Source organism: Gobius niger (assembly GCF_951799975.1).
Source record: "Gobius niger genome assembly, chromosome: 3".
NCBI classification, from domain to species: domain Eukaryota; kingdom Metazoa; phylum Chordata; class Actinopteri; order Gobiiformes; family Gobiidae; genus Gobius; species Gobius niger.
This window is the reverse complement of record NC_136854.1, coordinates 27582094-27608646: the sequence shown is the minus strand read 5'-3', so window position 1 is coordinate 27608646 and position 26553 is coordinate 27582094. Positions and strand designations below refer to the sequence as shown.

Genomic DNA, 26553 nt, shown 5'->3' with positions numbered 1-26553 from the left:
AACGTGATTTCAGCTTATTAGAAAAGTAGAGTTTTATTACATATATATGTGTGTGGACAGCAAATAAAATGTGTAATTTCGGTTTTGGTCTTTTAGTTGCCGCGTCACTTGAACTACAGCTCCCATAATTCCTAGCGCTAATATTATGATTACGTCATTAATGCGACGCTGTGTAACAGAATAAGCCGAACACGGGTGAGTGAAATCCATTTAATGTGTGTATTTACGAAATGTTTCTGTCGGAATTTATAATTAAATGTTGAACGTGAATCTTTCTTGCATTAGACACATGTGCGTACTCGGTTGGTGGAGAAAGACGATTACGAAGTAGTGCTTTGGTCGTTCAATTTGAAGATAAAACATTACGCCAATTGCGTGAACAGAAACTTAGTCTCTTATGAAAGCAATATACTTATGTGTTATTTAAATGTCGACACAGATTGGACAATGGAGGCGGAAAAGCCAAAGGAAGATTCTTCCCCAGAACAAGCCTCACCCTCCCCGTCCTCCCGGACAAAACGGCCGAGTCAGCCCCTGTACAACCCCAAACAACGTCCCCAGTCCTCCGGAGACAAAGCCCAGCCGCAGGGAGAGGTTAAACCAAGGCCCAGGCCACGATACACAGACAAAGCCCGAAAGAATGCACGCAACAAAAAGAGCCAGTCTGGGGCACAGAGCACCACACCAGGGGAAGGTGAGGGCACAACCGATGCACAAAATAATGATGATGAGGAGCGGCTACAGGGAACAGAAGCCCAAAGCAATGAGACACCTGAAGGGGCAGATCTTACGTCAGGGCCGGAGGAGGAAGCACCTCAAGAAGAAAATGGAGAAGAAGAAAGCTGGGACACACTGTTCAATGACGATGGAGAGTGTCTTGATCCACACGTACACGATGAGGTGAGACAGAGAAACCCCTTATGGTTGTATTTAAAATATTGGCTTTTATGCCTTGCACCTACATTTTTGTGTACTACAAAGATCTTATGATTGCCATTGTCTTAATGTGGCTGGCAATAATATTTCTGCAGCTTTCCACAAAGGGTGGAAAAGTCAAGGAGTCACTTCAGGATCCCAGATTTGACAACTACAACATGAACCAAGATGATGGCGATGACATTGACCTCACAGACGATGAGCTGTCACACATCATAGAGATATACGACTTTCCGTCAGAGTTTAAGATCGAAGACCTGCTCAAGTTGTTTCATACCAACCAGTATGTTATAAAAATGACCATAGTTATATTTAGTATTTAGTATTGTAGTCAAGATCTGTCTTCTTCACACCTGCTTTCAGACAAAAAGGTTTGGACATTCAATGGATTGATGACACCCATGCCCTGGGCCTCTTCTCAAGCCCTTTAGCAGGTACTTCACCATTTCAAAATTCAGTTTGTCATTTTATTATTGGGAAAGTTTGTAATGTGATAAATATTATAATCATAATCTAGCTCGAGAAGCCCTTCGATCTAAACACCCGTTGATGAAAATGCGTCCACTGTCCAAATCGTCGTCTACCACAAAGGCCAAAGCCCGAAGTTGCTCTGGTATGGTCACCTTCAGTTATATAACGATCTTGAATAAATGCAGTTAAATATACATAGTTTTATTTTACTTTAAGACTACCTCCTGCCTGCAAAGGAGAGACCTCAGACCAGTGCAGCCCTGGCTCGTAAGCTTGTGATTGGTGCTTTGGGCGTGAAGAGCAACTTGACAAAGGAGCAGCGCGATGCAGAGAAGAAAAAACTCCAGGATGCCAAAGGTATATCATCTATGCCATAAAAGATGGATTTTTAATATTGTATAATTAAACCCAACTCCAATCAAAGTAATGCAATCTGCTTATGCCAGAAGGGGCTCAGGGTGTGATGAAAATGACTGAATAACTAGCAATAAACCGTTTACATGATCTGAAAATTCAGGTAACCCAATAATCAGATCTGATGCGTTTACATTCTCTTCAGAAATCTGAGAATCCAAAACTACCGGTTCTACATGAGCCAGAGCAGATTTGGAATGAACAATTGAATTATCTCCACCCCTGTCTTCAATCAGGGCCACCTGCAGAACCAGGTGGAGAATGATTGCGTCTCCATATTTGCACTTGGAGTCAAAGGGCCTTTCTGAAACCGTTCCCTCCTCCCGTCCCCTACACCCTTCCACTCAGGCCTCAGTGAGGGACCTCCAGAGGTTCACTCAACAGAGAAATTCAAGCTGTGACTTTCAGATGCACTCTTCCTCGCCCTCACAGCCCATAATTTGGCAAAAATCACAAATTTCACTGATCATACTTTTAAATAAATCAAAGGTTCTCTTATGAGTTAACAAAGTAATTCAGATTCAAATATGTCTTATTTACATTATATAATTTAGCTTCAAACTCACAAGTGAGAACTTTTCCTCTCCCAACAAAATCATATTAAGTCTCACTGTCGCTTTCTTTGTCATTAATAAATGTCTATATGACGATAAAGTTGTTCAAATGAACACTTAGGTGCTCCTAAATAAACACGAAACTGAGGTTGTTTGGTGCCTGTTGCTCGTGGGACTGCTCTCTGGTGTAACACACACCTGTTAAGTGTGGTATAGATGCAGACTCGCGGTGAAGGAGCTTTTCACCCACTTTCCAGCACTTTCGAGCACGCGAAATTGAGTGTTAGGGGGTAGGGTGAGGGAGGAGGGAGCGGTTTCGGAAAGGCCCCAAGTGCTCCATGTGGCAGCAACTTCTTGTGCTTGGTGCTGAGTGGATACAGCACAGGTTTAGTAACTCAAAGGTCGAGGGTTCAAATCTGGTTTACTGTTTGTTTTCTGAAGTAATTAAAGAAATTAAAACACACAACTGTGCTTTAACTTCTATTGAAAATGTAAGGGTGAAGAGACAGTTCAGTAAATAATCACAGTGGGGACTCAAACTCACTAAACCAATCGACTGTCAGCAGCACAGTAACTTCTCAAACTTATGTGAGATTTAGTTCATGGATAACTTTTGTGATTATTTCTTTTTCTAAATTTTGATCTTTGTCTTTTTGACATGATTTTGGCCTTTTTTCTGTATTTCCTGGTTGGGTCATGCACAGTTGCACACGTGGGAAAGATCAGGAAGAAATCAGATTATATGAATAGATTATGCTGTTTACATGCCACGTCAATAATCTTAGAAGAAGAAGAAGAAGAAGAAGATCTTTATTTATATAGAACACCAGAAATCAGATTAGGATCAGAGTTTTGGTCTCCATGTAAACGTTGCCATTGACAAGAAAGGGAGAGATCGGATAAAAATGTACTTCAATGTTTCCGCCACTAGTGGGAGCTGTTAAAGCATAAACAAGGACATTGTGGTCACAATGTTGCCAGGAAATCTAGTGCTCAATAACTTGGAGATTTATCCTTCATGTGTACAGGGACTTAAAACCACAAACGGTTTTCCACTTTCAATCACCAAATAAAGCTCAGGTACACAATCCATTTAATTAAAGTTACATTATGCAAAGCCAATGCCAGAGGGGATTAGTTTCCAGCAAAATACAACAAATTAAGTAAGACTTAATTAGTGTTATTTAGGTATTGTCCTTTGCTAAATATTGAAGTCTACATTGTTGTTTTCCAGACCAAAAACGTCTAGCGGCCAAACAAAGGGAAGATGCTTGGGAGGGAAAGTGACTCCACAGAAAACTACCCCCCGTCTACATAAAGCCGTCTGTTTCTTCAATAAACCCGTGGCTCCTCCTGCTTGGTTTTTCTCAACAAACTGGCAGTCCTTCCCAGAACAGGATTCCCACAGTTTTCTTTCCTTTTCTGCTGCTTTTGTTTACCGATTTTGCTCCAACCATCCCAGAACTCTCTGATCCTTATGGACTTAAGTATTGGTCTCCATAGGGCCATACTTGGAGAGACGAAAGCTGGAGCTGGTCTTTCTAGTAAAGCCCAGACCAGAAATTACAACGGTAGTAACACTGTTACTGCTGTTGTAATTTTAAATTAGAACTTTGTAATATACATTTGTAATTGAGTCATCTTTTTTATTCAGGGATCAATGTTCGGACTTGCTGTAGAAGTGATGCATGTTTAAAGTTTGTGTCTATATTCATTTTTAATTACCGTAATGTTTACAACCGTTAGCATGTTCATATACAATATTATAATTGCATTAGAGCAGCAGTTCTCAAAGTGAGGTCTGGGGCCCCCTGGGGGTCGTCAGAGACACTGCAGCCCCCACCCCCATTCTATACCTTGAGAGTACAATGAACCTGTTAAAATGTACAATATTATGTCAGTATTTAGCCTATTAGTCATTGCTTTTGTTATTTATTGTGTAATTTTTAGCTCCAGACTTGGGAATAACTGCATTATAGTATAAGGAAACATTATTTTCTATTTCCAAATGGCCTCAAAAGTACTAAAGGAGTTTCTCCCATTCTAATTAAATTAATGTTTAGTACACCAATTACATTACCTTTGTCCTTTTCTTATTTTCCTTAAAAAAAACTAATCAAACTTGTATGAAGTCAACATCCAAAACGGAAGTTGAGGTTACATTTTTGTTCTGTAATGAAGGTCTTTGGTGTCTGGGAGAAAATCCTTGTGAGAAAATTAAAGACTGAAAACAAAAACCAACATGAACTACTGTAATATGTAATATTTTATTTTTTGATTAGGCTACATGAAGTTACTTTTTCCTAAATATTTTATACATCAAATGTAATTGGACTGGAGAATTGATTCTTTTACATTTTTATCTTGAGCCTACACATGATGCTTTTCAATATTCTTTTGGCAACATCTATACAGGGACAATTCATGGATCCTATCGTTATTTGCACTACCTTTATATTTAATGTAAAACATAACCTTCCATGAATCCAATGGCATGTGATTAAAAGCAAACATGGGCTAGATTTCATGCTGCCTGTGGCGGAAGTCGACCTCCCTGGACGCAAAAACACAAGCTCCAAAACTCAACCTGAAGCATCTCGTTACTGCCGTCGTGTGAGATCTGAGCCCTGCCCGTAATACCATGCTTTAGTGTGGCCAGAGGAAAGTGAAGATCCAGTCTAAAGTCTCCCACACGCTCATTAGATTAACAACAGCAACCACTACCAAGAAGCGAGTTGATTCAAGTGCCAGTTAACTGTGATGCCCTCATTGCACTGCTGTAACTCTGTCATGGCATGAGGCATTGTCCCCCCAAAAATTATAGACACGCAATGAACATGGTCTTTTTCAATGAATATCTGCTTTAATGCCTCATTTGACATTACTGCTTTACATACTGAGAGACAGTTACATTGTCTTTGGTGCATCGGAGCATATCCATGTGCAAAAATGAGGGGAAAAAGTTTCATCCTTTACAATAACCGTAAATAGTATAAAAGTATTATGTTCATCACCTTCAAAGCCCCAGACTTTGGAATATAAAGTAGTAAGTCTGTGATAATACAGAATGCTGTGAGAGTTTCCATTGTGCAACATGCATTTGAAGGCATCTGCCAAAGGAAATGGTGTGGAAACTACTATAAAACAAGGGTCAGTTCAGACTCTGGAAAAGAATAGCAGCCGCAGTCGTTCATTTATTTCATACCACTTATTAAAATTGGGTCATGAGTGGCGGCTCTCGTGCACCACTGAACTATTCGTGTCCTATTGCAGCCTCTTATGACTGTTCACTGACCGAATGAACACAAATTTAAACATTATTTTGTGGTAAAAAGCCATGGCTCAGATAACCGTTCACGTTGACTTTATTCTTTCACTGTCATTGCCAAGAAAGTCTGAAGGAGCACTTATAGCCAGCTCGTATCACTCATAGGTGCAAAACAAACAAGCAAAACATGGATCAGAATAAAATAACAGTACAAAACACAGCCACACAGGGACAAGGTTCAGTTGATCATCCATTAAATTCTGCATAAATTAGAGACTTAACAATAGTCTAAAGAGGTAATATAAAACTGTACATGACCATACATTTGCATTACATTACAATATTTATTCAAATATGGCAAACTAGCACCGTGAAATAAAATGAACAAAACCAAACCACACAGTTTGAAACGTTACATTTAGAAACGTAAACAATAAAAGAAAATGACTTTAGAAACCTTCGGTCTGCTGCTGTCTGACAAGGTTATCCAAGGGTCGTCATAATCCTTCATGCCAGGGTGGTTTTGATTTACTCAAGGGAATATATTTGGAAAATGTAAAATGTAAGCTACTCTACCTTCACCATAGTGACATCATGTTTTCCTGAATTTTCTGTATCTTATTTCAAGTTCTTCCTTGATTTGCAGAAACAGTCTCTGCAGTTGAGTTAGGTCCCCACTCGTTTAAACTTATATATGCCCAAGTCATGTCTTTCCCTTTGCATGTTGAGGTGTGTACAGCTGTTTTCATCATTATATCTGGGTTCACAGGAAGTTATTTGAAATCTGAGGTTGATGGTCGAACAAATCCTCCGCCTCAGCGCTGTAGGCATCTCCTGATAAAAACAAGAAGAACAATCACACTTTGCCTTTTACTTTACAGGCCTAACTTTAGCCCCATCTGCACTTACTGGTGCACAAATCAATCAAAATAAAGTGTTTTGGAGTGCAACTAAGCCTTCAACTTTGCTGTGATATGGGGCATTGTCTTTGCTTCCAGGAATGCCTTCTACATAGAGGGACGTCTGATTAAATGAACTTTAGCACAGAGGTTCTTTCAGCCGATATTGATCATGGCATTTCCATATGGCAGAACCTGGTTACTTTATACCAGTAGCTGGTAAGAACTCAGGCAAATGTAAAGAGTGCAGAGTCTACCTTAATTTACTTAAACTGGGTACAAAATGTGAGATTTGAAAGTTCACGTTCAAGCCCGTGGGAACCCAGGGTGCTGAGGGGGCTGCAGCACCCCCTGGTGGATGATTTGCGAATGGCAGGCAATATTAATAAATAGGAAATACGCACAGAAAAAAGTGTTTTTGGGGTAAATTTTGTAGCTCAGCATCCCCTAACTATAATATCTTCCCACGGCTCTATTCACGTTTGAGCCTCAGATTTTTAAAATGTTTTCCAATTGAAATGGAAGAGAAAACAAATGTTTCTTTGGTAATAGACTGTACCTGCGTGACATCCAAACATGTAAACTCGAGCTCCGTCGTATTTGCACCGACACCTCATCACGTTGTTCTGGAAGTCGGCTTCTGCCATGTCTAAAGACGGGTTGACCTCCACCTGAGAGCACAAAGAATTATTATAGTAATAAAGTAAGACTCAACATGGCCTGCACTTTGCTGAGTGTCTGCGTCCACACCCCATTTTATGTCTGTACATTCAAAATGCCAGACCAAAATGTGGACAAAGTACACGGACATGTGTATTTTTACACGGAGAAAGTTGAGGCGGTGAGGAAACAACAGGTTTTCTGTCAATGCCACCTCAGAAGCCGCGGCATATTGTTCAGCCCTTTCTATAAGTCTCACAATGTATAAATTGTGGGTTGAAGACGAAGCGTGACATCACTTTCTCCTGTTATCTCTGTGCAGAAACGGGATGCAGATGACAGTTTTGGGTTTTGAATATAACTCCGAGCCTATCATTAGCCTGAGAGCCATGGTTTGTTGTTTTCCACCCAGTCTGTCTGCATGGGGTAGTTATACATGAAAACTCCACAAACTAATTTTCCTAAGAGATAACCTGGCCTCCTCTCCTCACAAAGTCGGAATTAGAGAAACACTCGCAAATAGCGCATTACTAAACTATTTTAATGTCATGACTTCAACCTCTGCCAGATGTTTGAACTAGGTTGTACTAAAACTAATTCACTGCTCACTTTTTAACCATAAAACAGCAAATTAAACAGTGTTGTTTGAGGATCCGTTTTAAAGCCGTTGTAATTGTATTTTTACACAACAATGAAAGGTTCTCACAGCCGTATAAAAAGGCTAGGCTTGAGCAGTTGATGTTAAAATGGCGGAGCAATCAGCGGCAATCAAGATGAGGTGAGCGTGACTCATGGGCCTAAATTCATGCTCCTAAAAATGTCTGCCACCCTGAGATTGAGGTAAGGCACAAAGAAACACCCAGCTGCTGCGTGGAAGACAAGCGAGCATCGGTCTCGCACTCCTGACACAAATTTATGAGCTCCTCGGCTACTGTGGGACCGCAAAGTACAGCCGTCGTGGCAAAAAAAGAAAAGAAAAAAAAAAACGGGGCGATGAAAGTGCAACGATGACACGATGCGGTCGATCTAAAAGCCGTGACTCTGCACATGTTTAAAGGAAAAGTGTTCACGAGCCCCACAACTGAACAACAGTGCATGTATGTAAATTAAGAGTGCACATGAACAAGTTGAAACAATAAAGCTGTAAAATCCCCCCAAAAGGAACTCAAGTTAATGTTCTGTAATCTGCGACAGTTCACACAGAGATAAGTCAAAGTCAGACATTTCATGTAAAGGCTAAAAATAATGACAAACTGTAAACATCATCTCTCAGGAGAAAATAGACTAAATGATAGAGAGAGATGACAGATGACAGATGTGTAAAAACACTCGTTGAAGATGCATGAGCTGAAAACAGAATAGTCACTGTGTAACTGTGTACAAATGCAGAGCGCTGACAGAGGCTTTCCACTGCCAATAAGCCACTACTTTGTGAAATGGTTGACTAATAGCAGGTCTACTTTTTCTATATAAATCCAGTCTAAATTCACTTTCCTAAACTGCACACACCCTTAAGCTGCACACATGCTGTTCACCTGAATGGCTCGAGTCGCAGCCAAAGCCCAATCCACTGTAATTACAGTCTTTTATCATAGCTTTTATCTGACGTGCGCCTGTAGATGTTGAAACATTTACTCTGTGTTTGCAATGATAAGCATTTAACTGCAATGATTAAACCATTATTTCATGCAACTATAATAACTCAAAAAACAAGTCTATGGATATCATTTTAACTTTGCTTTAAGCAGCACTCAGCAATACATCAGTGTACGTATAAGTTATTATTATTGTGTATCCTTTCTGTTTTGTTCTTGGCACACTATTTGCTTGAAATAAATAAATTAATGAATGAATGAATAAGGTTTTCTTACCTGGAAGATGTATTCACCGGGCCGTACATCTGTGATGTCGACCCATTGACAGTCAATATCATGGCGGTAAGTGTCCCAGCAGCCCACAGAGATGCCCTGCTGCCCCATGTTATAACAGGAGAAGCGCTTATGGAGGCCTAGACGCAGGAAACACTGTTTTTAGGTTCACGTTTTAACTGCATTCTTTAACTTTTGCATTTCCATTTTTTAAGAGCCAATATGCAAAATTAGAAAGTAGATTTATTTTACTATGACAAACAGTGATCATAATTAGTAATGGCAGATATTTATTCTCAATCAGCAGACATTTATAAAAAGGTCACCTTCGGGGCAGTAGGTGTCTTCCAGGCAGAAACTTGCTTTGTGACCTTCAGCGACTTTAGTTCCATTCAGAGTCAGTAGATCATAATGGGTAAAAACTTCAATGCTGTGGTAGTGCCTGAGACATGGGTCAGAAACAGAATGGAAATATATCACAGACATAAAACACATTTCACAGTGTATTTGTATAACTCATCTTAAGTAGAGTAAAGGACATAACAGCCTTTTAAACACACAATGAGATGAACGTGAAGTGAGCATGTGGATGGGACGGTGGCTGCAGTGGGACAGAGATGGTGCCTCCCGATTTAGGAGACGACACCACAAACCGCTGAGATAAGGCGCATGGCCTGCTCTGACTCTAACAACTAGGTGACCCGTGCGGCGAATGTCTGTCATAAACATCACCGTGGAGAATAAAAGATTGTGTTTACACAGTTAAATAACAGGCCCATCGCTTATTTTTAGGACCGATCCCATCATCCCTCTCTGTCCCTCCTAGCACGGTTTTTGATGAGTGACATAAAAACGACATGGACAGCTGTAGAAAAGCTCAAAACCGATAGTCAAAACTGTGTTATTTCTATTGTTTCTGCAAAGCTGATTTCGAGCTGATGTGTGTGTGTGTGTGTTTGTTCATTGTGCATCAAATCAGTGTGGATAATGCAGTGTGAGGTGATGATGCCCATGTGGCCAAATGCTAAGGTGTAAGTGAGATTTCCTCCAGTGTTCACCTGTGACACTGGTGCCAGACCCAGTCTTCTCTTGAGGCCCGCGGTCTGAAGTCGGCTCGTCCCAGGTTCATGATCCGCGAGGAGAAGCGCAGAAGGCGCCGGTGTCCGTATGGCCAGTGCATGCGGGCCGCGGAAGAGGACAGACAGTTCTCCTCTTGGGCGCAGGTGAGGAGGTGCAGGGGGCGGTCCTCCAGGTAGGCCGTCTCCTGAACCAGCTGAGCATCCACCACCAAATCCGGGGCAGCTGTAGGGGTTAAAGTGAAAGGTAAAGGTCTTTGTTTATGTAATACGTTTTGTAGTTCTAAGAGAACATTGATTTTACCCTCGACACATGTGACGCCTGCTGCCCGGCCGTCTCCTCCTCTGGGACAGTAGACATTTGAGTTTCGACGACACCGTTGGATAGACATTTCGGTGCCGGTGCAGTGTGTCCCACTCAGTATCACCTCCCCAGCGTCTGCAGAGCCAGGCCAGTACCAAGTTTCCTTCAAAGACATAGAAGATTGTTTGAACTGTGGCTACACGTAAGATTCAATGTGAGAATTTGTTTGAGCAAAGCAAAACAATGGGATGCATTTCAAAGGCGAGGAACACAATAGCACATTTTCCACTTTTTTTCCCCCAGTTGTGCACACACTGGTCTTTCCATGCACACTTCTATTTTGAGTTTGTTTGCTCGGTAAAATTCAGCCTCTCTTCACCTCACTTTCCCTCTTTTATTTTCGTTGCGCTGGAAGTGGACGTTTGAGAAGCCTGTAATTACCCTCGGCCTCGGTAATAACACAGCACACAGAGACACACGGTGCAAGGGACAGCACGGGAAGAAGTCAAGAACTGAACAAAAAAAGAGGATCCAATGGTGATTTTCATCTTACCTGGTGGGCAGTGGACGCAAAGCCCAGTCCCAGCTGCCGACAAACCACCATGGCTTCGTTAATGCCCCAGTTTTCACTGCAAACCGACCCCCATCGCTTGACGCCTCCAATGTCTATAAGTACTTCAACACGACCTTCGGACTTCTCTCTTCCTCCAGCAAGACGAACCTGAATTTGGAGAATATGTAACTTTCTATTTTTCTGAAGTCAGCGAAAAAAACATGAACAGTAATCTTTTGAATGGAGTTTACCGTTTGCATGCCAGTGTTGGGAATGTTGCATCGAACAGACACATCCTGGTTGTGTTTGCAGGTGTACTGAGGCACAGGCCTAAAGCTGCATTCATTAACGGACCTCTCTCGGCCTGTGCATTGCACACTGTTCATGTGGATGGGGCCAGTGCCTAAAGAAGAAGGGCGTGGAGTGATTTATACACAAACCGTATACACCACATCAAAGAGTCAAACGTGCACAGTACGAGAAAGTTACTAAGCCCGGTCTACGGAGAGGGATTAAAAGGCCAGACATGATTGGGATCTCTGATGTGGGTCCCCAACTAAGTGATTTGTCCATTGACTGCACCCTACCCTCTGCTGCTGCAGCACACCAGGATTATAGTTTATTCACCAAAATAGATACTAAAATGTCTAAATGGGGGAAAATCTCTGAAACTGTTTGCGTAGGTGTGTGAGGCCCAAGCCTGCTAAAGCCCTGTAATTTGTCTTTAAATAGCTAATGATGTCATCTTCATAATGCTGCTCTCTGACCATGGTCACGAGTCTTTATGGGCCACTGCTGTGCAGAGGGACAGCTTATACTTAACCAGTTATTCTGGGAATTAACAGCCACAATGCAGAGTTAATAAGTTCAACTATGTTCATTATTAAGACCCCACAGTACTGTTGCATCTACTTTTAAAGTGGATAAACACAAGTTTCTATGTTTTGGATCATTAAGTAGAGTAGTATCAGTTCATTTAGTAGAGGAAAGGAAATGCACCCTCTACTGTAGGACATGTTTATTTATTTGGGTACAAAGATAATGGCAGGAAATTGACATGATTACAGCTGAGGTAAAGCAGAGACCCAATAAACAAGTGTGAGAAAGTAGGTTCTATTAACTAGAACATGTTTACAAATTTCATTCTTAAAAATTAAGTGGGCATAAACTCATTCCAGCTGGATAGTGGATACCAAAATAAGCCACAAGCTTTTGGGCTGGTTCATAGACTAACCTAAAGCTAACAGATTTACTTTCAAACCCGCAGAGTGAGAGTCACAAAAGCTTCATGTTTAATTGGTCATGGGTAAATTCCTTCGAAATCCACATCTCAGATGAAGCAGTAAACACTTGCACTGGGTTTATTTGTCTGCGCAGAGTCAGTCCTTAGTACTTGGACGGACGGGTTTGCGTCATTTAGACAGAAACGTGTTTAGTCTCAAAAAATGCTTGGACTAAATGATCAAGCACAGGGTGTATGATCTGATTTGTATGTAAAAAGCAGACATCTGAAGTAAAAGTACTGCAGTCTGGCCTGGCTTTCCACTTCAAAGGCAGTTGCTCAGTGAGTGCAGTCAGTGTCTTACCCTGTCCCAACTGAGCCTGTCTCAGGGCCTCTTTCGCGGTCCCAAAGCCCAGCTCTCTGCAGACCACGCTGGCAGCACTGATGTCCCACAGATGATCACAGATGGTGCCCCACTTGCCCTCCTTCAAGACCTCCACCCGACCCTCTCCGACCCGTGGACCCGCCTTCAGACGTACAGCTGGCTTTAAGAACAAAAACATAAACATTTAAAGAAAAATACTGCGTTATTTATTATAAAATCATAGAAAAGGTTTTCATTGCAAACAAGCCAGTTCAAATAAATACTTTTGCTCAGATGGAAAAGTCTTGTATAACTTAGACCATAGACATATATATATCTTAATTACACAGTAAACATTTTAATCTTTCCATTTCTAATGTAATGTATTTATAATCCACAAAATGAAAACAGTCTAAGCATCGTAATTGTAGCTTTGTAGAGCAGGGGTGCCCAAAGTGAGGTCCGTGGGCCAAATGCGGCCCACAGACCAATTTAATAATTCCACAAGATTGAAACCTCAAAAACAAAAATTTCAATGTGCGACAGAGCTGGCATTAATGTTCCAGGCCTAAATAAAGGTGTGGGAAACCTTTCTTAAATGCACCAGTCGAATGTTGAATGACCGCCGATCTGTGGCCCTCGAGGAAAAAAAGTTTGGGCTCCACTGAGTAGAGCAGTGGTTCCCAAGCAGGGGTACGGGGACCCCTTGGGATACTAGAGGACTTAGAGGGGGATACTTGGTAATATTTCAGATTTAAAAAGAAAGTGAACATTATTTTGAGAGAAAAATCTATTGTAGAAAACATAGTTTGGGGAGTATTGTCTTTTTTACTTACAAGTAGTTATTTTAAGTGACGACTTTCTAAATAAACTGCAGTAACTTTTGAGGCAGGGGGTACACAGAACACCACTAAAGGTCCAAAGGGTCACTAGTTCATGTTGTTTTGTCACTCACAGGTGCGGAGGCTCTGCCAGAACGAGTGAACTGAGGTCCCGGGACACAGCGGACCACCGCGTGCATCCCCCCGCTACAGGGCACGTCCGGCCGGGACAGCTGGACCCGGCACTGCGACAGCGAGGCCTCAACACCTTGACACTGGACCTTTTCCACCCAGTAACCCTTCTTAGAAATCAGACTCCTAAGCCTAAGGACATGGGGAAAAGGGGTCAGATACAGCCCTCTCATTTTAGATGACAAAAGAAACCAAATTTACCTTGAAGAAGGATCAGACAGTTTGGAGTCCCACAGTTTCCTAAAAGACATTGAAAAACATTATTATGGTCCTATGAATGATCCATCTCTATCTTGGGGGTCGGTTGTGGAGAGACTTGAGGTGAACAAAGCAAAATAAGTAAATTATATTATTGCATATAGTCACACCGAAATGTTTTATTAACCTCATGAAAGAACTTATCATCAATTATTATTATTTTCATTTTACATTTGCCCAGCTCCCTCATATTTTCAAACATCTTCAAAACAGTGAAATCAAGGCACATGAAGGCATTACGTGTCACTTGGTTAACATAGGACTATTCAAATAATTCTTTTGGCATGATGTCACTGGAAAGGATAAAATAGTGTAGGCTTACGACCCTAGTCTTTTCCCCCTTTAAAATGTTGCTTCATCTGGATTTATTTTTGTTTCACACTTTCTATATGCGCCTCTGTGTCTCCTCTGCCTATCCGCATGGAAACACTCTAAAAATATATAAACAAACCACTATACATTAATCCCTCCCAAGGGCCTTATTGAGGTTTGCCAATCCCAACAGCGTTCTCTAAACGATGGACTGTCGCAGAAATATCGCCTTACATTGCAGTCAAGAAAACTGTGTACACAAAAAGGGTCTTGTCCGAACGGCAAAAAAGATGAAATCGAAAGAAAACATCACCAAGAAAGCTGCCGAATCTGGGGAGTGTGGCTCTGTGACACATTCATTTCCCAACCACATCAGCCAGTGCGACCGCAGGCAGGTGGCGAGTGACTGACGCCCTTCATGAATGAGTTCCAAGTATAGACCATGGAGGGACAGTTTACCGTATACAGCTAGACTCATGATGCAATTAAATATTTGACAAACTAAAAAGAGAGACATTTCCTTCGGCAGCGATGTCCCCGTGTCCGGCAGCGCTCCGAACATTAGGTGAGTAATAGGTTTTGAAAGGGAATTGCCTCTTGGGGAAAGCCACACGGACAAGTCCATGGAACGAGGGCTACCACAAATCACACACAAGAACAGACAGGCTGATTTTTTGCACTGCTGTAGGAAAGTTCCAGCCTCAGATAAGCATATACCTATTATTTAGTGGGAGTCTGGAGTCTGGACCTCCATTGATGGAAAGGTTTATTTAGTTTCTTACATAAAGATGGAAGCTACTCATGCAAATACAGTAGCAGTGCAAGCAACACACACACACACATATATATTTGTATAGTCTTTCTTCCGTAAAAAAAATCATGCTTCACTTGATTTCTCATCTGTTCTTCCGGCCAATGCTTAGCTTTACTGGCTCCAGTTCCTCTCCCTGTGTTTTCTTTTCTTATGCTAAACTTTTCTGTCTATTTTCTCAGCCCACCTCTGTCTCGCTGTGGCATCAAATGCAAAAGTCTAATCCGCTAAACCAATGATATTAACTCAATGGCATAAAAGGTGAAAATTGTACTAAAAATACAGGCTTTGCACGTCTCTGCAATTTAAATGGTTTCATAACTGCGGTAAAATCAAAACGAGGGAGACAGACAGCACGGGGGTGTGAGTTCGCAGGGAGGATGGGGGGAGCAGGGAGAGAGTGTGCTACCCATATAATTGCCTGCTGTGCTTGGCAGTGTCTGCAGTGCGGTCGAGCAGTAGCATGTTGACACACACACACCAGACATGGAAATATGCACGTACATATCAACTCTCTCTGTTCTCTTCTTTCTGAAAACAATGCAATTTAAACGTCCCAGTGTTGTTACCCTTTGCTCACCCAATGTGACTGTCTTTTGGGGATCTCACGTCCCTGATGTAAGAGCGTCCCAACAGGACAACTTTATGAGCATCACACAGCTTTTTTGGGAAAGTCAAGTGAACCACAGCATCAAGCCTCGGGCAAAACAATCTGGTTTTCTCACCAGCTTGTTGTAATGTAAAGAAACGAATCTTGTGTCTCTGGGCCTTTGATCGCACAATACCATAAGCCACGCCGGCAACCGGTTATTATGCTGCATGAAGACAGAGCAGCTAGTCCAGAGAGGTAATCAGGAGAGACAGCGAGTCTTTAGACTGTGTGAAACAAAAAGGGAAATAATGCCACATTTTCCATGAAATGTGGCTTATAGCATCATTGTCAATGTGGCATTAAAGGATTTTACCAAAGACAAATGTGAAAAAGCAGGAGGTGAAAGTTAATTAAAAGAGCTACAGAAGTCACCATCAGTCTTGAAATGAATGGATGTGATGAAACAGGACTCATGGAAAATGGCTTTGCACTTTGCATTTTGTAAGTGCTACAAAGTGAGTTAGTGAGTTCAAACATCTGCAAAAGCGCTCTGAGCGACTTAACAAGCAAAGACAAAAGCCGTCACACCAAGAAGCCACTTCTACACTCCCGAGTGGGAAGTGCTGACACAACGACCCGGGGACAGTGATATTATTTTAGATTAGAGGATGTCTCGGTCCTTAATGACTGCAGTCAAAGTGACACAGAAACCAGAGCGCGGCTCCAGGCCTGTAAAACTGCTCTGATGTTAACCGTTAACTTATCAATAAACCAAACGTCTTCAGAGGAAGATGAATTTGCAACCACAAGAGGCATCACCACAAATATTCTACATGAGCATGCTTGTATGGAGAGGCAAAGAACTTGTATTGCCCAAGTGTATTGAATTATGTTGAATGAATGTTAAGATACAACTGTAAGTTTGAATCTGTGTTGTTGAGAGAGGGGAAAGCAAGTATACTCAAAGAGCATTTTCTTGTTTATTTATTAATTTTTTTCAAAGGCTCGTGATTAAAAAAGCTTTTATCCAACACATAGGACAGTCTGGATTTTTGAATTGCATAGTATTGGGAGGAAGCGAAGGGGAATAGTCTTTTTCCTGTTGAAGGAGTGGACACAAGGGCTAATTATTGGTGGCATGGACAGCTGGTGCAGAGCCGGTCAGTGGTCAGTACAGTGGTGCTGTTAGCCAAGCCCTAAAAAGAGCTTTGTGGGCAGACAGACGGACACACACAGAGGGGCGACTGTGTTTGTGTTTGCGTGTTTATTTGCTCGTATGTGTGGATCTTGGGTGTAATTTGTGTAAAGTTCTTGTAACGTGATGGTCGGGGGAGGAATGCATTAGGATAAATGTAAGTGAGACTGTAATGATATGTGTCCAAAGACTTTGCAGGTTTGCGTAGGTGCTTCAAGTGGTATTTAGATCCGAAATTAGACCGAAGACGGGGGCTTGTGTAGACTTAAGCCGCCTGTACACTTGTTTTTTGGTGCAACGACATAAACTACATCTTTAGCTTTTTTCTTGTTTGCTCTTTTGTAATTGTGCTATAATAACATGAAATTCTGAAAACAGTATTTGTAGTGATTAAGTTATAGATGACTGATATTATACTTTGTGCTACTATTTTGCTATGCCATATCAAACATGTGAAAAAAGGCACACTATACTGCTAGAATACAGTAACATGCACATAGGGAGTTGCAGGATGGCATGTCCATAATAGACTATTCTGTTAAGGTGCATTTAACATGCCATGGAGTGTCCAAATTGTGGCCCACGGGTCATATGCGATTCTGGGACCAATTGTTGCTGGCCCTCAAGACTTCTGCTTAATTAGTCTAAAATGCCTTAGAACTTTGAACTACAAAACTACTGTAAGATACAGCAGTGAATAAATGTGTATGACAATGAACACCCATAATTGTACATTCTCTTTACAGTGTGACTCATCGCAGTCACTTTACACTGACATTTTATGTAGGCTTCAGAAGGAGACAGTGAATGAGACCCTGCTAATTATATGAAGGACCATGAAAGGGAGGTTTCATGTAAAACATACACCATGATGATGATGATAATCTTGCAGTCTGGATGTGACATTAATAATATACTTTGGAGGACATTTTTAGAAGCAGCTCTGCTCTGAGTCCCACTCTGTCGACAGTGGAGTGGACAGCCTGACTGCACTGATGCCACTGGACTTGTCATGCCAAATGTGGTTTACTAATGACAGCAATTGTGGTTGAACTTTTACTACAAGGGTCACTGTACTCCATGCATACACCAGTTTAATCTAATGAGCAATGTACAGTGAACGCATTGATGTTCCATGTAAAAACAGCACAATGGTAATTGCGAGTGGTCTGCAATTGAATGGTCTGTAGAGAATACATAGGTCTCTGCTGTTTTTTCCACAGAACATTTGAACTCCTGCTAAAATATTATTGTAGGGTAATCAGCGAACACGTTTTTTATAGCCACCTGTGTGTTTCAGCTAAACACTTTTCTCTGGTCTGTTACCTGTAGGGGTTCAGGTCTAAGGCCTCTGCAGTGGGGAATCCCAACATGCCACAGGCGACTCGGCTGCTGCTTAGGTCCCATCCATGGCTGCACACGTGACGCCATTTTCCTGCAGTTTTGACCTCCAGGACCCCCTCTGTCACCAGACCGCCGTGATTGCTGGACAGGACAGGCCGCAGACGAGCCTCCTCCAAATCTGCCCCCTGTTCACAACAATATAATGCGTAAGTATTGCTGTTTGGAAATAATTTACACATGTTTAATTCTACACCAAATAGTGACTAATCTCAAAATCATTTCAGACATTTTGAGCCAATTCACACTAAGCTATTTTTTTTGCGTACAATCAGAGCGCTCTTTAATCACCCGCTAGCACTGGAATCAGGAAGGAACCTAAAACTTAAACAGTTTGTTTAATACGTCAGGATCTGTGTCATAATGATTACAAATACTGAAGAAAGTGTAAACTCTCAAAGTTCAAAGGGAAGAAAGTCAAACACAAGTGATAAATGTCATGCAATTTCCTCTGGACGTTCTCTCTTTTGGGACGTGGCTGTTCATGGGATGGTTGAAACCTCAGTCCTGTTGGTACATTAGAGCTGGAACTGGAGAGAATCTGGTTTTAGGTTTGACTCTAATTATACATGTCCGCGGGACTGTGGCTCAACAAATGACTTTTATGTATGAGAGCCTGACAAAGCAGGAGCCTAGTGCAGCACTGGTGTGTGTGGTTTCACCTGTGTGTATTGAGTGTCCGTCTCGTATCCCATGTCTGGATAAACAGGGTCAGGGTCCACATGGTTCCCGCTAAGGGGCTGTCTGTCAGGATGGCCCTCAGACCGCAGCTGTGAATGGCCTGGGGGTCTGTTCACCTGGCCCTCTGCCTCTCCCCTTACTGCCTGTGGACTGTTCCTGGTATTTTCATGTCTCTGCCTGTACGCCGCGCTGTTAATAAGGCGGGATGGTAGTTGGTGCCCTTGTGGGACAGGGTTGCCCTGTAGTCCCGGCCTGGAGCCTCCTCGCTGTCTACGGAGGATCTGGATTTCATGTCCATTCTGCTGTGGAGAAAGGGCACCGCGGCGTGTAGAGGATGCCCCGCGATGAAGGGCGATCTGGTGCCCCCGTGAAGGAGCCGATTCGGCTGGAGGTTCCACAGGCTGTACCGGTTCAGGACTCCTCTGTCGGGACTCGTGTGTGTTGGATGAGGAGGTTTGATCCATTGTTGCAGGAGGGGCGCCTGGCCTCCTCTCAGGGCTACAGACGACACCCAAGTCCTCGGCATGTGTGCAGTCATTGATCCCCCAGCCATTGGAGCGACACTCACCGATGGATTTCTCTGTGCCTTTGCACAGCACATTGTCCAGCCAGATTAAACCTGACAACAAAAGTACAAATGAGCTCTGTAGTAAAAACACCTATAAGTTACTTAACTGGACTTACCTTGTCCTTCACCAAACTTGGCACTGTGTGCCCATGTGAAACCGCGCTGGAAGCCCAGTTGTCGGCAGACCACCGTGGCCAGTTTCAGGTCCACCTCGTCATCACAGACGGTGCCCCAGGCTCCGTTATAGAAAACCTCTACACGGCCCTCATTAGGACCGCGCCGGCCCACACCGGCCAGTCGCACCTGCACGTCCTGCGCTGACAGCTGAGAGGAGCAGAGAAGGAGCAGCAACAGGGAGCTGAGGCTCAGCATCCTGGAGAGGCCGGGGACCAGAACAGCACATGAATATAACAGGAAGTGGTCGAGTGGTAAATAGGGATGAAGGAAATGATGGAGGAAACAGAGAAGGTGTGTGCAGATCTGAGCCCCTATATAAATACACATGTGACACCACAAAAATCCAAGAAATCACTCAAAGTCGTGACTTCAACATCCACATTCCAATCTTCAACAAAACATATAATTACAAACTAGTGCTCTAACTTTAATGGGACATTCCACAGTAAAAGGAAGATTCATAGATGTTTTTATCCTTTATAATAATTAGAGTAATTTACAGGACAGTCAGAGGCTTGTGAAATATTGCGAAAACGTGGCCCTTAGTCTGGACCATTTAGGCCTAGGGAGTAATAACCAGAGCTAAAAGTAGCGTCTTCGTTCAGCCAACGGAAACTTTGGCTTTCCACAAACCCTCAAACTTAGCTGCATGTATTTAGCCACAAAAAGCAAATAAACACTGTCATAAAAATGTTCTCACACATAAATAAAACAGCAGGTCTGCATCTGTCAGACAGTTTAGTTAATGAACCATTATTCATTTGTCTCGGACTATTCTTATAAATGAAATTACGCTGCACATGCGGAAAATGAAAAATCGGTCAGTCAGGGGCCACTTACACTGCATCTTAACTACAGCACCTCAATTATGGTTCATCTCACGCAAATCCAAGTGAAGTCATTTTACATTTTTGGTGCTGGTATAAAATGTTGGGTTAAATTGAATATGTGCTTGAGCATGAATAGATGGAATAAAATTGTGAATAAAAATGTAATCAGTTGTTGCAGTCAGAAGAAATATTAAAATTCCTGGACTCACCTGTCGGTCGGTCTCAGTCGAGAGTCACTGAGAGAAAGAAGGGTGCAGCCCAGAAGGAGCAGAAGTGATCTGGGTCTTGTCCTATTCTCTGTGCCCTCCCCATGTCACTCCCTCACATCAGCCATGCACCCCTCCCATTCCCAACACAGAGGTTAAATAACTTTTCTTTTCTTTTTTTTTTTCATTTCACTTGGTCACGTTTCATTCTGTAACCCTTTGAGGGATAACTAGGACTGAAAAGCAAAGAAATAAAGACAAAATTGTACCAATGAAGCCAATTATTCTACAATAACTGGCTCAGTTATATCACAAAAGTAGGTTATTTATTGTAGATATGGATTTTATTTTTGTAATGACATTGAGCACTTATTTTGCATTCTCTCAGATCATTCATTGTAAGTACATATCATTCTACATATTAAACTAAGGGGATATTTGGAAAAGATCAGACTTAGGCTCATTTTGTGTTAGTAACTGTTGAGAAAGTGATACATCTCGAAACTTGAGGGCTCTGCTCACCCCCTAGTGGTGTTAGAATGTACAACACATTTTCAGATGACCCTATGTCTAATTATAACAGCTTCTTGAAGTGAAAAGTGTCAAAATAGCGACAAATATGAGAAGAAAACGAGGAAGAGAACGCAAGAAAAGAACAACAAAAATTCAACAAAAAAGAAATTAAAAAAGCGACAAAAACAGTGACAATAAAAGCGATGAGAAAGTGACAAAAACACAACAAAAGAGTGGCATAAAAAGGGATGAAATGTTATGTCAAAAATGTGATGAATAAAAAAAGTCAGTTTTGTAGGTCTTAGCTTTCAAATGAGGCGTAACACTGGCCTATAGGCTGTAAACCCCAGTCAAGAAGCTTTAAGATTTGGGTAAAGTCAACCAGAGATAAAGCACTCGGGTAAAGTGGGGGTTAAGAGTTTAAAATAACAGGGAAATATATAGTAGAAGCTGTGATAGGAGTTTAAATGAAGCACAAGACACAATGTCCGATCAACTAAAAGGGTCAATAACCGGATAAGGTGGACATAGTCGGGTATCTTTTCCTTTTTGTCATACATTTGTCCCTCTCGATAAACAGTGAGTTAGCTTTACATGCTAGGTCTTTCTCAATGGCCATCCGTGATTCTTCCAGGAAGGCCAGGGAGCCGCGGGCCTGGCTCAGCTGCTGCTCCAAAGAGTCCACAGAGGCGTAGATTTGCTTCTCCTCTGCCTCGAGACTGCAGAGAAGAGAGAGGAAGGGGAGAAATGAGAGAGGTCATAGTTTGGTCCCCTACAATCTTATAGTCATACGAATTGACCATCATTATCGAATAAAACTCAGTCCCAGATGTTGTTCTGGTTCTTACACATTCATAACAAAATACCCTTTACCCTTATCTTCCTTAATGCGTTCTCTGGATCATTCTGGTACATTTAATTCTCCTGCCAGTCCTAGTACACACACATAATGCTACTGTAGCATATGAATGTACCTGAGCTGAGGAGGATCTCTGCACAGTTCCATGTTCGGTCTATGGGAGCGCACAAACAGTCTGGACTGGACCACTCTTAAAGGAGCTTCTTTGTCGTGTATGGCCTGCTGCAAAGCCACAATGTTCCTCTCTTGAGCTCCTATCTGCTCCAAAATCTAAAAACAAAGAGACAATTTTAGAAACTCACATGATCAGACGGTTGCAGGTTCTAATTTTCATTGTCGTGCTTGTAAACACACCGAGCCACTGTAATTTTAAGATATTGAAAGTATTTTGAAAACTACAGAGCTAAAGTTGTTGAGGTTCTTTTTAGCCTCTTAACTGAGAGCTTTTTTGTTTTACTCATTTGAAAGCTAAGACCTACTAAACTGATAACCTTTTTTTTGCTTTGTCACTGCGTTTTTTGTCACATTTTTGAAGTGTTTTGTCTTGTTTTCGTAGTTTTTTTTGGCCACTTTATGTTGTGTTTTCATCACATTTTTGTCACTCTTTTGTTGAGTTGTTGTCACATTTTTGTCACTCTTTTGTTGAGTTATTGTCAGTTTTTTTGTCACGTTTTTGTCAATTTTTTTTTGTTATAATCACTTTTTTGTTGAGTTGTTGTCACATTTTTTTCACTTTTTGTTGAGTTATTGTCACATTTTCTTCACTTTTTGTTGAGTTTTTGTCCCTTTTTTGTCCCTTTATTTTTGGGTGTTTTTGTGGCATTTTTCTTGCTTTTTCATCGCTCTTTAGTTGTATTTTTTTTTTCCACCCTGTTTTTGTCGCTCTTTTACTGCTTTTCAGATTTGGGTGAAGCCAAACTGGAGAAAATCTGCTCGGTGCAGGCTGGGGCTAAGAGTTTAAGACTGACTAGGAAGAAAGAGATTAGAAATGTGTACCTCAAAGTGTCTGCTGGTGTCAGATGATTTGACGATGGTGTAAGCAAGACCAGACTGAAATGGTTGGGTCATGTACTTTGAAAAGTCAGTACAGTAAATAAATCAGTTGAGGGATGTTGAGGGCAGAGCCGCCAACAGGCTCAGAGGAAGACCAAAGACTAGATTTATGTATGTCGTGAAAATTGGTGTGTGAGCGAATATGACGGATATATATAGATACAGCAGAGGAATTGGAGCCATCTGGATAAAGACTATTAGACGCTAAAGTATTCCTCCCGGATGGTCACCTGTCCGTGCTTGGTCTCCAGCTGTGTCTTGGACTCTATCAGCTCCTCACAGCGCTGACTGAAGGCCTGGTCCACACTCGCACACTGGACTCTCAGGTCTCTGGTGGTGTCCTCCAGAACTCTTTCCACCAACATTCTGAGCCACACACAAAACAGGATAGAAATAGGCCCACTATAATTTAAAGCCTTGCATGCAATGAAACTGGAGGCACGGCTTTGATTTGATCTATAATGGTGAGATACCGGTCTGTCAGAATTTATTTCTGTTCAGTTCTGTTAAAGCTTTACTGACACTTCTATGACATGCAAATCACACACAGATCAAAACATTGCAGTCCTTGGAGTCCAGTTCACTATGTTTAGATTTCCACTGTTGTGGGATTTTCGTGGTGTATGAAAACTATATATTTTGGATATAAATATATTTTGAGAAAAACAATTGCCCTTGTCATTTGGTAAAATTGTGCAATTATAGCATCTTTCCATTAGAGTAAATGGGGAATTCCTGTCATCGCTACGGTTACTCCATGAAACATATGACAAGTGACTTTTTTGATTGAACGACCAAATGGAATTTTCTGGCAAATTTTGTAAATTTCCGCCAAACTATGTTTTTACTCCCCATATAAATGTTATCATCGCTATTATCGCACTTTTTTTTTTTACATATCAGAGCAAATGGAAACATTGTTTTGTCTGATTCCTTATTCAATAAAGTTTTCAAAAATGTATAGTTTTGATACTCTCCACAAAAATCCGGCGAAATTACATCGTGAACAATTGTACAATAACCAACAAACACTATATAAAAAGTCATTACACATTGTAGAAAACAGAAATAATTTCAGAAATACTTTATAACATGCAGATCAGGGCCTGCCCTAGGCATAGGCGACCCAGGCCTGGGGCTCTATCTGCTGGAAGGGGCGCAGAATTGCACTTTAATTTTTGAACCCCATACTCCCGCCATTTACATAGCCGATTTTCGGATCTATTGTGTTTTTTGTGTTGAAAACTAGAGATTCCTGTCTTTCCAACGAGCCCTCCCTGGTCCTTCTACACCTCCGGGGAGCAGCGTAACATCACAATGAAATCACAATTTGTAAATTTACTTCAGAAGTAGAGGTTTCTCCTCTAATAGAAGTGTTGTTCGCGTTTCATGATGCATATGCTTCTTTTTTTTTTATTTGAATGAATAGATAATCATAATATAACAATAATCCATATCCAAAAAGATTGGGGGAAAAAACAACAACGACTATAGCATGCTATTTCGGTCAAGAAACACACAGAATTATACAACTATATATTAGTTCATTCTTGCCTAGGGCGCCAAATTGGCTAGAGCCGGCCCTGATGCAGACTGTACAAAAGCCGCACATCCAAAGTTGGCTGAGCAAGAGTTAGAAGTAACCACTGAAATTTATGATGATAACTCTGCACAGCTGGAGAGCTCCCAGAAATGTTTATTGCTTGCACCACATGAAGTGACGTTTCAAGCATCACTTTTTTTTTCAACATGGAGAATGTGCTAGTATCGAGCAGGTAATTACTTTTTGGTGTGGAACAGTTTGTGACAGCAGTACTAATCAATACTACTGGGATAATATCATTTTAGTATATAGAAAAGGCCGTTTGTGTGAGAGTGTCAGCTGACCTGAGGCTGTAAGTGGCGTGTTCCTCCTGCGTGGCTTTGGTCAGATTGTCCTGTGTGAACTTGGTCCAAGACGCTGGATTGCTCACTCTGCAGCAGACCAGACGGCACATGGGGTTAACCCTGTGCAGGAAATGCATTATGTTTTGCACCGTGACTTCCCGCAGACTCACTGGTCCTGCAGGTTGGCTGAGCTGGGGTGGTGTTTGGTGTCTGGACTGGTGTTCTTGTATCTCCCACATGCATCGTCCAGGTTATAGGCCTCATATTTGTCAGACCAGTCCATCTCCAGCATCTGTTTGGTGTCTTTGTTGATTCTGTGACACAGTATGAGCACAAACAAGTGAATTATTTCCTCTATATGTGTCTGTGTGATAGATAAGGAGTGGCACTGACTTGATCTGACTGACCACCTGAGCTGTGGTCCTCCTCAGCAGAGCCTGGATGTTTTTGATTAGGTCCACCTCCTACAGACAAAAACAATCTTACTTTGCCCTCTACTGCCCTCTGGTGGGCTTTTAATAACACAACAGTTATTGCAGACATTTGTGATAGTCTATAAGTGTAAATGTTTTACAAACTGACCGCCTGGGTCTGAAATGTGATGTTATGTAAGTTTATTTCATTTAGGGATCCCATATGGAGCTTATAGCTACAATTCCTGGCCATTATTTTAGTTATTTCTATACAAGGTGAGAAAATGGTTAATTCTGCTTTATGTCAAACTACCCACTTATTAGGCAATGTAACTAGACAGTTTCTCAGGACCAGTTCACCTTGAGCAGCTCCTCTTCCACGGTGTCTTTGACGAGGTCTGGTGGGGGTCGTCTGGTGCGACAGGTCAGGTTGTCTGTAGCGATGGCGTAGGGGATCTCAGTTGCATCCAGAGCCCTCTCCAGCCTGAGCTTCTGTCCGGCCAGAGCCTCAATATCTGCCTGCAGCTGTGAAATGTGCTGCTGCAGCTCGGACCTCCAGTAGTGGATGTCCTGAAGCCTGTCCCCGAGGAGGCGCGTTCCCTGAGCCTGCGTGTGCTGAGTGTCAGCCTCAGTGTCCTGGGACAGGCCTTTGGAGCGTCTCTGGACCCTCTCTGCTTCACCGTGGTCTGTGGAGGCCTGCTGCAGGATGCTGTGGTAGTTGGAGAACCACTCTGCCGGTGTGTACTTAGCCGACCGGTACCCAGCAGGGGCCGAACCGGAAGACGGTTGCGGGACGTCCGGCTCCACAGTGGGATCCTGAACCGGGATACCCTGTGCCACTGGTCTGTCATCATGCTGAGGACGGGACACCAGCACCTCTGAACTCATGCTGGGGCAGGACACTGAGAAAAACGACTTCACCTTTCACTACACTGTGTTAGCATGTGGGGAAAATGTTGTTCCTATAAAAGAATGAGGGCAGGGGAGCAGGTTACTGTCCCAAACTCTGTTTGTTTCCTGTTGCTGGGATACAGGCGAGGGGAGCCTCAGCTCAGATATCCAATCATGAATGAAGTGTCCTAATCCTAAAGCAGTTAGCAACAACACCAACACATATCAGCAAATGTAGTGTTTCTGCAGAATCTTAAACTTAAAACTCTTTGACACTTAGTCACTTCCACAATTTACTTGATAC

At 42.1% G+C, this 26553-nt stretch overlaps 3 protein-coding genes across 3 annotated transcripts; 1 reads left to right on the top strand and 2 right to left on the bottom strand.

Moving 5' to 3' along the window:
• Positions 1-57: 57 nt before the first annotated feature.
• Positions 58-4404, top strand: r3hcc1l (R3H domain and coiled-coil containing 1-like). Its single transcript, XM_079554272.1, has 7 exons — positions 58-195; positions 440-900; positions 1032-1219; positions 1300-1370; positions 1454-1549; positions 1624-1764; positions 3610-4404. The coding sequence occupies exons 2-7, from the start codon at positions 448-450 to the stop codon at positions 3660-3662; spliced, it is 1002 nt and encodes a 333-aa protein (XP_079410398.1). The 5' UTR covers positions 58-195; positions 440-447; the 3' UTR covers positions 3663-4404.
• Positions 4405-5405: 1001 nt separating this feature from the next.
• LOC306960349 (lysyl oxidase homolog 4-like) lies at positions 5406-19792 on the bottom strand (the record flags this gene model as incomplete). Its single annotated transcript, XM_079552778.1, has 14 exons — positions 5406-6477; positions 7102-7213; positions 9074-9210; positions 9397-9512; positions 10129-10372; positions 10451-10613; positions 11004-11171; positions 11255-11406; positions 12590-12770; positions 13545-13734; positions 13804-13842; positions 18097-18299; positions 18834-19471; positions 19537-19792. 14 exons carry the CDS (start codon positions 19790-19792, stop codon positions 6407-6409), a joined length of 2670 nt encoding a protein of 889 aa, XP_079408904.1. The 3' UTR covers positions 5406-6406.
• A 1829-nt stretch (positions 19793-21621) lies between these two features.
• Positions 21622-26349, bottom strand: tekt4 (tektin 4). Its single transcript, XM_079553798.1, has 7 exons — positions 25719-26349; positions 25339-25409; positions 25116-25259; positions 24946-25032; positions 23289-23424; positions 22121-22275; positions 21622-21865 (listed from the first exon to the last, which is right to left on the bottom strand). The coding sequence occupies exons 1-7, from the start codon at positions 26244-26246 to the stop codon at positions 21652-21654; spliced, it is 1335 nt and encodes a 444-aa protein (XP_079409924.1). The 5' UTR covers positions 26247-26349; the 3' UTR covers positions 21622-21651.
• Between the last annotated feature and the right edge of the window lie 204 nt (positions 26350-26553).

Excerpts from the sequence above, each read along its gene's own strand:
- r3hcc1l (XM_079554272.1), top strand. The coding sequence starts at position 448 with ATGGAGGCGGAAAAGCCAAAGGAAGATTCTTCCCCAGAACAAGCCTCA. Across the intron at positions 1,371-1,453 it reads CTTCTCAAGCCCTTTAGCAG|CTCGAGAAGCCCTTCGATCT; the intron begins GTACTTCACCAT and ends ATCATAATCTAG. Across the intron at positions 1,550-1,623 it reads CAAAGCCCGAAGTTGCTCTG|ACTACCTCCTGCCTGCAAAG; the intron begins GTATGGTCACCT and ends TTTTACTTTAAG.
- tekt4 (XM_079553798.1), bottom strand. The coding sequence starts at position 26,246 with ATGAGTTCAGAGGTGCTGGTGTCCCGTCCTCAGCATGATGACAGACCA. Across the intron at positions 25,410-25,718 it reads TGGAAGAGGAGCTGCTCAAG|GAGGTGGACCTAATCAAAAA; the intron begins GTGAACTGGTCC and ends TTTTGTCTGTAG. Across the intron at positions 25,260-25,338 it reads CAGGTGGTCAGTCAGATCAA|AATCAACAAAGACACCAAAC; the intron begins GTCAGTGCCACT and ends ACTGTGTCACAG.